A 12,809-nucleotide genomic window follows, 5' to 3' on the forward strand; every position below is an offset into this window, starting at 1 on the left:
AAAAAAAAAAAAAATTTGATTTTGAAGCAAAAAATGTTGGCAGAACATAAAGAAAGCTCAACAAAATAAGAACATTAGCACCAAACAAATGTAATCAAGTGTAAAAGAGTGAAGCCAGTGGTGTTTTTCAGAGTAAGTGAGAACAGGATTTACATTCAGTGAACAGACAGCTTTCCTATTTTATTAGTCACTTGATTTGGGTTAATGGAGATTTCACCTACAAACCATACATCTGCTCATCTCTACGGACATCTGCACGCTTCTGTGAAAGTCAGTGGCATTAGAAGAATGCTTTAAAAACAGACACAAAGCAACACATCCTCACTCAATTATGAGAACTGATACTAGCAAACTAAACTGAGAAACCATTCTGGTGTTTGACACAGTTGAATATTTGCTTGAGTATAATACTGAGTATATTAATTTTGTTTTGATCAATTACATTTAATTTCAGATGTTTTAATCCAAAGCTACTTACAAATGAGGAATACAAAAAGCAGAAGCAAAAATCTTAAGGAGACAATAACAGGAGAAACACTAGCAAACATCATCTAGAATAGTGCTAGTATCTAGAAGTAATAATATTACCTAGACGTATAACCATATCTAATCAAATCAAACTGTGAATGCTGTAAATGACTGAATCTCAAATAATCAGAGATATGTGTTATGGTGCTATCAAAGTAATGCTTCAGCTAACCTGTTGAAGCTGCTGTTTATACTCTTCCCGATGACTCTTCTTCATATGCCTTTCCTTGGCTTTCGAGTTGCAGAAAGTAATAAAACATTGGAAACACTGCAGGCTTTCATGCTGGTCTGAATACGGAGAGAGAGAGAGGGCGACCAATTCAAACACCAGTAAGGGAGACAATGCTAATTACAAGTTTATAATAAAATATAGTGTAACATCAAGATATAAAAAGGGCCAACCGCAGACATAAAAATCATTTAAAAGCATAACTTTAAAAAAGTTATACTTTTAAGTAATCTTACTCCCCAAGACTTAAATAATGATTATATTTTTTCCATCCCAGCTTTAAAAACAAAAAAAAACAAAACACCATTACCGTAACACTATATACAAAACTGGCATAACAGTAGTTGTATGCAACAGGTGCCCATTAGAAACATACATTTAAACCTGGAGGTCTATCCAAATCCATTCCAGCACTAAATCAGTGATTTTCCTTCATACTCACATGACTGAATGACAGGAGGTGGTGCATGTTCCTGAATGGAGGTGGTGTAGGTATCCTCTGTCTTCTCAGAGGGCAGATCAGCAGGGGCAGCAGCCTCTCCTCCGCCCATTACTATCTCCTCTATATTCAATATGTCTGAGTCCATTATGAGGAATTAAGTGTAAACCTGCTGTAAATGAGATTATAGTCAATTAATCTATGCATACAAATACGGTATAAACGTGTTAGAGTGTGCACGTATCACAAAACCTGCCATCCATTTAAAAAGTGCCACTCAAATAATTAACGCGAGAATGCAACTGAACCGTTTCTACGAGTTTTCAGACAGAAGTTTTGACACTGCTGAATAAGTCACCTGAGCCATTAAAACATACAGCATAGCTGACGTGCTTCAAGTAACATACATATACCTACCTTTGTTTCACACATTAATAACTTAATATCGCAGTAGCCTTAAATATTTGTTCATAATATAAAAATATGGTTTCATTTTAGAAAACAGTTAGGAGACCAAACGTTTCCATTCGCGCGTTTTAGAGCCGCCTACCGTTTGTTCGCATTAACTAAGCTATGCTAAGCTACATGCTACCGAGGCCTACAGTGGCCTTAAGCTTCTGCGAACCAAACCAATGCTACGTAGCTAACTAGCTAATTTCTTAATGTATTGAAATTAGTCCCACTACCAATGCATCGAAACCGCTGTAAAAATAAACGTTTGAACGGAGCTATGCGTTTATTGTTTGTTAAGCTGCTATAACGTTAGCTAGCTGCTGAGTTAGAGGTTAAACTTGATGCAGACTAACAACCAAGTTCGCTGCCCAAAAGCTCTTCAAACAAAGCCCAAAAGAGGGAAACATTTCTATTTTTAAGTTCATTCAATTTCAGTCTTAAACAATAATTTAGCAAAATTCTTACCTGAAAGAGAATAACCCTTTTGTCTGGAGGGAAAATGCATAAGCCAGAAATTCATATGAAAATAAAGGGGGCGCAAACATATAGCCAGTGACCCGCTGTTAAGACTGAAAAAAACCTGCATCACGTGCCAAGGCGTCCGCTGTACTTTCCATTGTGCTCATAGGAAAGCAGAACAGGTATCTAGACGGCCTGTTTGTCATGCAAAACAAGTTAATGGCTTCCAAAATGATTTAACATTGTTAATTGTGTAGCCCATATATAAAATAATTGCATATGCACAGAAAATTACTATAATTGTTTAGGTTAGATATAAATGCATAAAAGTGTTTATCACAAGACTGAGCTCATACTATAAAATGTAAAAGCTTTTATTTCATACAAATAGATTGAAGATGCCTTTACAATGCACAATGAGCAGGAAGTCAGGAATTATTAAATGAAAACATCACTTTCTAAAATATCCTTTTCCTTTTAGGAAATAGAAAGCAAACAATGCATGGGACATGTTCTAATGTTTGCTAGGTTTAAAATACAATACAACTTCAGTAGCAACATAAAAAGGAAATATAACAATCACAATATAACATTCATTATACATCCAAGTGGGCTTAATTGAATCATTTTTGCACAACTACAAAACCTGGACAAGAATAGATATGGATGGCTCAGGGTTTGTTTTGAGTCATGATGAGCAATAACTTAATGTTTAACCATCTTATTTAAGTAAATGAGTAAAAGTTTAAGTTAAAATGTGCACAGTCTGTATGCCTCATGAAGACCCCTGACTGTGAAACTTCAGGAAGCAGTTGTGGTTTCGAGAAATGCACAAGAACACACAACATTTGAGACACCGCACACGTGATGTTCTCTCACAGCCTCCGAAACGACACCTCCTGGCCTCCTCGCCCTCTGCCAGCTGCTCCGGCCAGTGCCCAAAGCCATCATACCGTGTATGCTCATCAGGCAAAGGGGTCTCAAAAACCTGAGAAGGTCTTGAGTTTGTATCTGGACCATGTAGTTCTGGAGCAGGAGGGCAGGGAGGTGATGAGTCTTGTACGTCAACACCACTGGAGAGAATCAATGTTTTGGCCACCTCCAAACGAAATGCCATAAGTGATAACAGATCTGTAATATGACTGTAATCTTGCTTATACTGTATCCATGCATTTACCAAAACCAGATCGATCAAGTCCCAGAGAACAGACTGCGGCCAAGCGCTGACTGCTGAGTTTGTGCAGGGAGTGCGATAAAGACTTCTCAAGTCACGGTTGAGATTCGCCGCTTTAATCGCTCTCTCGAAGCCGCTGACAAGAGATGTTGAGCGAGGTTTTTCCTTTACCACTGCTGAAAGGATGAAGCCATGATGACACCTGAAAAGCTTGAGTTTTCCATCCGAGCTCACAAACTCGTCACCTATTTGCCCTCTTGCTCCACCGACCTTGCCAGCGCTTTGCACACCAGCCTCTAAAAGATGCTCTAGCATAGAAGGTGTAGAAAGCTCTGGTTTGCAAAGAAACACCATCCCTTCGTTTCTCTCCTTACCTCTAGACACCATTTTCTCGACTACATCTTCTCTATTGGAGTCATCTACACTCAAGCTGAAGTCCACAACCAACCCTCCACCATTTATGACAACTGTGTGAAGTAAAGAATGGGTTGGGTGTCTTTGAAAAGGAAGGGGGTACTGATCTATCCCATAGTTTCCATGTCGCTTCAGTCCCCGACAACCGTCTTGAACTCTTCTAATCAATGACATTACCTTCCACAAAGGATCTGTCTTTAAGTTCGTGCAATTATGTGCCTCTTTGTTACTGTCAGCTTCATTACTCTGTCCCGGCTGGTTTCTTTTTCTTTCTTCAGAATGCTGATCAGAAGCTTCACCAGAACTGGCTAGCTTCACTTTACGAGTGAGCTCACAGAACCTTGAAGCCGACATGGCATCGGAGATCAGAGATACTTGTGTGCAGTCTTCCCAGTAGAGCTTTGTGCTTGGAAACTTTGTGGTAGAAAAACAGACAAAGAGAGATGGAGAGACATGTCTCAGTTTTCTGAGCAGTTTTTGAAAAAGTACAACAATAAGATGGTGACAATATCATCTTAAAACATACTACTGATTAGACTAAAATCAATAAATTCTATATTTTAAACAATGTAACAATTACATTTTCTAAATTAACTATATATTTTTCAATGTAAAAACAAAGTTTTTTTTCTAAACTTTTTAAACCTTGTACTAATGTTTAAACCAGGAAACCTAAATGAGCAATACATAAATAACTGTAAATGCTATAAAAGTGGTGTAGGGGCAGGTTTTCTTCAGGGCACTTGACAAATTCAAATAATAGTGATAAAAACATTCAAAACAATATAAAGTCAAACAAATTCAAATTATTTAATAAACTGTTTTAGAATTGTGCTTTATCTGACTATTTAAAATCATTTTTCCATGACAAAAAATATTAAGGACCATGGTTTGTCACCATCTTTTGGGAGTGACCCATTTTTCAAATGTTGTCATGTACTAACCTTTAGAGTTCCCATTGCAATGTGGATTCCCACATGCTGTGCAACCTCGTTTTCTGTAACAAGGTTTGGCAGTTTTGATGTTTCCCTTGTGCAAACAGCAATTTCTTTCCACGTGTCCAAACTAAAATACTGATTAAAGTAGTTAATAGGCTTCCAGTTGAGCTGCCTCTCTGGTTCTGTGTGCCTTGTTAAGGAGCCAGCCATGTTTATGAAGAATAGAGAAAAAAAACAGCTGTTAAAGACTGCTGAGTGATAGTAATTTGGCATTCCTAGTATTTTATGTAATGCCGACAATACTCACGTTTTCCCATTTGAATCACATCTCTCTCTGCCATTTTGATGTACTGTACCATTACTCTGTATTCCATGGTAACAGGACATCACAATAGTTTCAGCTTCTGGTTCAGAGTGGACATTATCGGCATCATCTGTGTCTGAATTCTCAGAAAGGAATTCTAAAAAGCCTTGAGTTCTCTGCTGTTCAGAATTAACATCACCTACAAAAACAATAAAGCACATTCTGAAACTAAGCTCACAGGACAGACCACACATTAAAGCATTAAACTTCTCATTCTTTTATTTACCCTCTTCAGATGTTGTGTATAGATGCTGAACGTCCATTTGTACTGAACCCACGCTGACTTCATCACATTCTTTAATTCCAGATGAAGCCCCTACAGGTGTGAGTTGGGAAGTTATAGGTGGAAAAGATGAATGATGACATACAAAAAAAACCACACAAATGTATTCAACATTGCAATTAACAGTGCAATGACGTCTCTCACCTGCAAGTTCCCCCAATTTCAAGCACATCCGATCCGCTTGAGGGGGCTCCACTAAATGCTCCCTCTCTTCCTCCTTAACAGGATAAAATATACATTGCTTGCTGTAGGATTGCAGGGGTACTACATGCGAGTCCGAAGATGTGCCATCTCTGTTCTTGTCTGAAAGAGGAATAGAAAAATGAGCAAAACAATTATGAAAAAGACACAACTGAGTTTGTACACAATTTTAGGTTTTGCAAGATTTTGCAGATAAGCTGCTCCAACTATTTTCCTGATACAACTATTAGAACAGAAACTAATATTTATTCAGTTAAATAATTTAGTTAAAACTGACCTTGACATGCAACACGATGATGGACTGGCTGAAGTGCCTGAAACATCTCAGTTGTAGTCAAGTGGTCTTCAGCTTTGACGAAAAACATTTGTACTCCACGCATCACACCACTCTCAGAAGAAATCAGACTGTGGTGAACCAGATTTGAAGAACGTTCTTCTATTTTCACGTCAGATGATGTGTTTGCCTTGAATGAGAACATTAGGTAACTCTGATACATAATACACATACTGTATACATTACATGACACAATAAATACTCAATACTCTCTAAAAGGGTTTAAAAGTCAATACTCAAATGTTAAAGGACAACATCTGAAGAGTCTGGAAAACATGCAAAAACACTCACCCTAGTCCGACTCTGGGTGTTTGGATTTTCCATATTTCTCTCACGAGCAGTCAAGAATTTTTCCAGTATGATTCCGGGAGAGCTGCCGTCTCGAACCAGCTCTCTAGATTCTTCAAACGAACTGTCTTCAGAGTTTACAATATCCATTACACTTGTGGTAACAGAGTCCAACTCAAAAACGACCTGTTCCTCAGGAGCCTCCTCAGAAGACGATGGTTGACAAATTTCAGAGGCATGAACTTCATTCATGTCCTTTTCTTTGTTCTTTCCCTCCGGAGTATCAAGTACACACAAATGATAGAGAACTTGGCATTCTTGTGGATCCTTATTTCCTTCCATGTCCTTTGTATTTCTGTTTTCTGTGCTAGTCCTTCTTCCAAGCGGTTTCTTGCCCCGGCTTCTTCCAACTCCTTTCTTACCTTTTGTCACAGAATTTTCTCCCATCACTCTTTTATGATCATCAACTCGACGAACAAGTACCTCCTCTTCTTCTTGCTTTATCTCTGGCTCAGTTAGAACATTTTGAGTCAATGCTTCACTGGCATCTTTTGCAGGCTCTTGAGACTGAGAACATGAATTGCTCACTTCACTTTCATGCTCTTGAGAGACACCCGAAATGTTCTGAGTGTTATGGTTGTCATCTGCATTTTTTTCTCCAACCATGACTAAATTCACCTCTAAGGGCAGTTCTTCTTTAATTTCTTCCTCTGCTGCATCTTTGAGTTCAGCGCAAGAAGTTTCTGTGATGGACCCGACCTCATGGCACTGTTCTTTTTCTGACACACTCTCACTAGTATTTTCTGTGAGCTCCTGGGGCATGATGCTTTTGCTTAAGGCTGGTGTTGAGGCCTGAGAAGGGATCTTGCAAACTTCTAAAGGATTTTGCTCAGGAGGCTGCTCAAGCCCAGAAACAATACCTTCAACATCTTTGTCTCCTTCTTGTTCCTTTCCTTCAACACCACCAGAAGCAAGTGTCAAAGAAGGAGACGGATTTAACGCTGGGAATGATAGTCTTTCTCCCACAATCTCCCCCACCTCAGTCTCCATGTCCCAATCTGCTGCAACCTGAATTTCAAAGACATTAGGTGGAATACATTTTGCATTAGGACCAGGTTTTATGACTCGTTTTTTAGCAACATCAATTGTCTCATCTGGGAAGGATGCCTTTCCAGCTGAGTGCCAGGATGCCATATGTTCCTGTAAAGCAGACACTTCTGAGAATGTCTTTCCACAGTCCTGGCACCCGAGAGTAAGTTGAGAATATGGAGGGCTCAATGCAATTTCCTGGTCTATCTTTGTAGGAGCTTTGCGTTTCCGTACAATTTTGGGCTTTGTAGGCACAGAACCAGGGCTGTTCTCAACAGAGGGCATTTCAAATGAAAGGGGCTCTACCTGACACTCTAACAAATTATTTCCACCTGATTTTGTTTTCTTTTTGTGTGCTGCCTTCAAGGATTTGCTCGGTGCAATTTTTGTTTTTTTCAGCACCTTGTGATTACACTTGCTTGGGGGTGACTTCTCGAGATCAGTAGCATCCAACTTGTGTACCTTCAGCTGAGGCTGCATGTGACCTTTTAATAAGAGCAATGCTTGTTTCTCTATGTGAGCCAGATCTGGTACATTAGGTCTAGATTTTGCCTGTGTTATTTTATGCTTTGGTAATTTGTGGGTATTCTTCTTTAAACCATCCTTTTGGGTTTTCCTAACCTTAGGTTTCTTGGGATATTCATCTTCAGATGTTTTTCCTTGCTTCTTTTTCTTTTGTACAGGTACCAGTGTTTCATCTTGGTGAGCCTCCTGGATAGAGTTTGACTTCTTGTCCAACTTGTTTTGATTCTTAATTTTTCTCGTCTGGGGTTTCACTTGTTGCCTTGCTTCTGTTTCCACCAAAACAGTGTCTGATGAATTAGTAATTTGACCCGTTGTCTTCACTGCTGCTTCTAAAGGACTTTCAACCCCCTTTCCTTTTTTATCTTTTTGCAATTTTTGGTTAAAATCCAATTTATTGTCATGCTGAGACAAAATAGGAACTTGGTCTTGATTGCTAATTTGCTGGTTCTGGTTTTGTTTGGTTTTTGATGTTTTTATTACCTTCGGTGTAGAGGTTTTTTTCTTCTCAGCTGGTCCAAATCTGACAACAAGCTTTTTGTTCTTCACCTTTTCACTTTTTTTATTAATTACTTTTGATGTACTTTTTGAAGTGTTAACTTTCTTGGTTGTTGCTACCTTTCCACCACATACTTCACTTGTCTCCTTCATGGTCTCTATTTTGTCAGCTAATTGTTTCTTAGATCTTTTTTTCTTTGTTGGAAGTTTCTTCTGAACAAAAGGGCAATCCTGTAAACTGGCTCTAGTCTGGTCTGGTGTTAGCACAAAGCTTTGTTGAATGTCAATTACAGTGTCATTCTGCACAGTGCTGAGAGAATCAGGCTGAGATTGTGGTTCCACTGGCATGGATGGTTCCTTCTCTGATTCAGCTTGGTCTTTTTGAGCTGGGATCTCCTGAAGTTCTTGAGGTTCACTTAATTTGCCTACATCACACTGTTCACTTACCACCAGTGACTCAGATTCCACTGACAATTCTGTTGAATCTAGCATTTGTGTAGGACATGGCGTCTCTACATTGGTAACCGTTTCCTCTAATGCTACTGTGTCAACTGGCACACTTTCCTCCTCCACATGGTGAGACATTGCAGTTTCCAGTTGAGGAATTAAGGGTGGTTCATTATTAGTTTCCAAAGCTGCAATGCCTTGTGTGACTGGAATAAGTTCCTCTGCTATTTGTGCAATCTCATTAACAGAATCATTCTGTGGTACTTCAACCTGTAAAGGTGTTTGATCCAGCAAATCTGAAGTTTCAGTCTGTATCGGTATAAGTTCAAGATGAATTTCATCCATTTGCATTTGGACCTCCGTTTGTGTCAGTTCAACAGCTGTTACTTGGGTCTCTGGGTTTTCTGATGAAATAATTTTTTCTTCTCGTGACAGAACAGTTTTCTTTTGTTGCAAATCTCCAATTTCTGCTGACAATTGAAGGTTAATTTGCTCTGTTTTTGATGAGTCTGTGTCAGATTTCTCACACTGTGTTGGCTGAACAATTGACTCCATAAAATTCACATGTAATGGTTGCATTAATGGCTGTGAATGGGGTGACCCAAAGCTTTGTGGCTGCAAAGGCAATATAACCAACTGATTCACTTTCTGTACATTTCCAAGTTTTTCAATTAGCCTTTTAATTTGCTCAGGATCCAGCTTATTCATTTGCTGTGGTGCTGGTCCGACAGTTTCCATGATCAGAGTCTGTGGTTGTCCATTTGCTGTCTGTGTCAGAGCAGGTCCAGGTGGCTTTAGTTGTGGCACCAACACAGTTCTACTTTGCGACTCTTGAGAGTGTTTATTTTTGATGTGAAGAAGTTGTGCTTTAGAAGTCTTGAAGACTGCAGCACACTGTGAGCATGGGAATTTCCGCTCATTTTTTCCTGCAGAATAACAAGTATAAATAAATCAAATGGTCAGCACAGCAACATTTACATTTAACACTCTGCAATGACGCTGAATTGTTAAAGAGGATCCATCGTTATCTTTCTAATCAGGTTTGATTTTTAAAGTGAGTGATGAATGCACATTATATTATAAGAATGCACAATTTATTGGTTCCTTATTGGTTATCAGCAGGTATTAAATTTGTTATCGTTATTGTATATATCAGCAGATGTTGGATATTAGATCATCTTTGATGTCTTTTTAGTGTTTTATTTGTGGTGTTTTAAGGTTTTGGTCATTTACCTTTATCTCTTTTTTTCTTTGTGGTGGTTGAAGCATTTGTCTGGTCATCTTGGTTATCTTCTTTCTGATGTTTTTCTAAGTGGTGCTGAAGAGACTTGGATGCAGAAAACTTTCTACCACATTGTTTGTGCATGCAAACAAAAGGCTTTTCTGCTGTGTGTACCCGTTGGTGGTATCTGAGCAAAGTAAAAGTTTTGAAAGGCTTGCCACACTCCGAGCAGGTGTATCCATGTTTGCTGAAGTGAATTTTTTTTTTGTGACTTGTTAGCTCACAGGATTGGTAGAAGGCCTCACTACAGAACGGGCACTTGAACCGCTCATTACCTGTGTGTGTGCGTTGATGGGCCATGAGTTCTGTGGAGGAAGTGAAATGCTGATCACAAACATAGCAAGTAAAGAGTGCATCTCCCAGAATGCACTGCTGATACTCTGCAGGGTGGCTCATTTTAAGGTGCCGTTCTTTGCTTTTGGAGTCACTGAAGATGATGTGACATTCTAGGCACTGTAGTGAGAGCTGGGATGCTAGAAGTTGGTATTAAACACAAAACAATGCATATTAGAAAAGTGAGTCACAGAAAGAGCAAGTTATGAAATTTTTAATAAATATTAATTTATTAAAAAATGTAATGTATGAATGAATCGTTCAAAATAACACCAGCAATATTCATTAAGAAAATAATATCAATTTCAGGTTCATGCCAACTTTAACATTTGTAAATACAGTTGAGGTCAAAAGTTTACAACCCCCTTTCAGAATCTGCAAAATGTTAATTATTTTACCAAAATAAGAGGGATCATACAAAATGCATGTTATTGTTTATTTAGTACTGACCTGAATAAGATATTTCACATAAAAGATGTTTACATATAGTCCACAAGAGAAAATAGTTGAATTTATAAGTGAAAACTTTTAAAAGTGAAAACCTTCGAACAGAATGGAGATGTGTACATTTTTATTTTGTCAAATATCATATTTTTTCATTTAGTACTGCCCTTCAGAAGCTACAGAAGATAGTTACATGTTTCCCAGAAGACAAAATAAGTAAAATTTACCCCGATATTCAAATTCAAAAAGTTTTCTCCCCCCGGCTCTTAATGCATGTTTTTTTTCCTTCTGCAGCATCAGTGAGCGTTTGAACCTTCTGTAATAGTTGCATATGAGTCCATCAGTTGTCCTCGGTGTGAAAAGATGGATCTCAAAATCATACAGTCATTGTTGGAAAGGGTTCAAATACACAAAAATGCTGGAAAACCAAAGAATTTGTGGGACCTGAAGGATTTTTCTGAAGAACAGCAGGCAGTTTAACTGTTCAGGACAAACAAGGGACTCATGAACAACTATCACTAAACAAAAAAAGCTGTGGATCATTCAGCTAAAAACACAGTATTAAGAATCAAGGGGATGTAAACTTTTGAACAGGGTCATTTTTATATATAAAAATGTTCTCTTGTGGACTATATGTAAACATCTTTTATGTGAACTATCTTATTCAGGTCAGTACTAAATAAACAATGACATGCATTTTGTATAATCCCTCTTATTTTGGTAAAATAATTAACATTTAGCAGATTCTGAAACTTTTGACCTCAACTGAATATGAGTACCATAACAATATTTTATTGCTATGCTATGGGGAAACACACACAAGAGTCAAATTACTTACAGGTGAGAGGTATTACTTTGGCCATGTCAATTTTCAAAGGGTTAAATTTGTCCTTCTTTGGAGGGATATTCTTTCTGTTTGCATTACATACTGTACTTCCAGTTGGCGATTTAATATTGGCACAACTTTTTCGTGTTTCATTAGAGCTTATGGGATCTACAGGCACACAACTTGCAGCCGTCAAGTCTGATGAGCTTGTTTCATTGGATGCATGCTCACATTCCACTTCTGTCACAGTATCCGAACTCGACTGAGCCAGACTTGACTGATTTTCACAATGAAAGCCTGCAACGTTGTCAGTTTCATCTGTTCCCTCTTTAGCAGCTTCAGGTTGTGTGCTGTCCTCTTCTGTTACTACAGGAAGTGCACAATGCTCCACTGTTTCCTCTACAGGGGTTATAGGCTCTATTATTGGTGGTGCAGGGACATATAGGTCCAGCTTCAACTCAAGGCCACTGTTTCTTTCTGTACCCTCTGTAGCCTCTATTCCATGTACAATACTATCTAATGGTGCTTCCAAAGGAGACAGGCTGTCTGAAAGTGAAAGGTGCTCATTGTGCTGATTTGTTTCAGGAGCAGATTGTTCACAGAGTGGGTCATTAGCAAGCTCCATGACGCTCAAATTCCAATGTAAAACTCGATGTTAAATTGAATTCAGGTCTCTAAAGTTCTCCTAAAATAGAAAATATGCAAGTTAATTTACAAAAATAAGAGGAACACACTAAAAACATATATGCACATCTAATGTCACAATGCACCATACAGTTTTGAACTAACAAAAAATGTGCCAAAATTTACGGCTGTATAAATCTAACTCTAGATTTTTTTTTTAGACATGTTAGCATGTAAATATCAATAATTGGCATGGTGGAGGAAGTGAGCCTACAGAGCCCAGTCATATATAAGTTTCTTAAGGATATCTGAATAGCCTTCCAATAAAGTGGGCCTTACACATTAAAGGGGTCATATGATGTTGCTAAAAAGAACATTATTTTGTGTATTTGGTGTAATGAAATGAAATGTGGTTTAAAGTAAAAAAAACACATTATTTTCCACATAATGTACATTATTGTTTCTCCTCTATGCCCCGCCTTTCTGAAAAAAAGTAGTTTTGCTTTCACAACGAAACACACGGCGGGTGTGGCTTGAGAACGGCGCGGCCGGCGGATTCAACGAAGGAGCGTCCGGGGGGCTTGCGGCAACCACATGTGACGACCCTGGGCTGGACTCCGCTTCGTCCACGGTGAAAGCC

The 12,809-nt window shown here is 38.5% G+C and overlaps 2 protein-coding genes across 4 annotated transcripts in view; both read right to left on the minus strand.

Moving 5' to 3' along the window:
* The window catches only part of LOC107699510 (zinc finger and SCAN domain-containing protein 2-like), a 4,416-nt gene extending 2,173 nt beyond the window's left edge, over positions 1-2,243 (minus strand). The window contains exons 1-3 of one of the 2 annotated variants that reach the window (XM_016500785.1): positions 2,115-2,243; positions 1,200-1,365; positions 701-816 (exon numbers count right to left, since the gene is read on the minus strand). In XM_016500785.1, the coding sequence (XP_016356271.1) occupies positions 701-816; positions 1,200-1,344 (261 nt within the window). In that variant the 5' untranslated portion in view covers positions 1,345-1,365; positions 2,115-2,243. Of the gene's footprint in view, positions 1-700; positions 817-1,199; positions 1,369-2,114 lie in introns of both variants that reach the window. The other variant, XM_016500784.1, reaches the window with a different exon arrangement.
* Positions 2,244-2,534: 291 nt separating this feature from the next.
* The window catches only part of LOC107699511 (uncharacterized), an 11,649-nt gene continuing 1,374 nt past the window's right edge, over positions 2,535-12,809 (minus strand). Inside the window, exons 2-10 of one of the 2 annotated variants that reach the window (XM_016500786.1) lie at positions 11,558-12,230; positions 9,894-10,415; positions 6,108-9,586; positions 5,760-5,946; positions 5,426-5,584; positions 5,225-5,314; positions 4,942-5,137; positions 4,641-4,824; positions 2,535-4,110 (exon numbers count right to left, since the gene is read on the minus strand). In XM_016500786.1, the coding sequence (XP_016356272.1) occupies positions 2,884-4,110; positions 4,641-4,824; positions 4,942-5,137; positions 5,225-5,314; positions 5,426-5,584; positions 5,760-5,946; positions 6,108-9,586; positions 9,894-10,415; positions 11,558-12,170 (6,657 nt within the window). In that variant the 5' untranslated portion in view covers positions 12,171-12,230 and the 3' untranslated portion in view covers positions 2,535-2,883. Of the gene's footprint in view, positions 4,111-4,640; positions 4,825-4,941; positions 5,138-5,224; positions 5,315-5,425; positions 5,585-5,759; positions 5,947-6,107; positions 9,587-9,893; positions 10,416-11,557; positions 12,231-12,809 lie in introns of those variants that run through there. The other variant, XM_016500787.1, reaches the window with a different exon arrangement.

This window comes from Sinocyclocheilus anshuiensis, unplaced genomic scaffold, assembly GCF_001515605.1.
Source record: "Sinocyclocheilus anshuiensis isolate Anshui unplaced genomic scaffold, SAMN03320099.WGS_v1.1 scaffold670, whole genome shotgun sequence".
Classification (NCBI taxonomy): Eukaryota; Metazoa; Chordata; class Actinopteri; order Cypriniformes; family Cyprinidae; genus Sinocyclocheilus; species Sinocyclocheilus anshuiensis.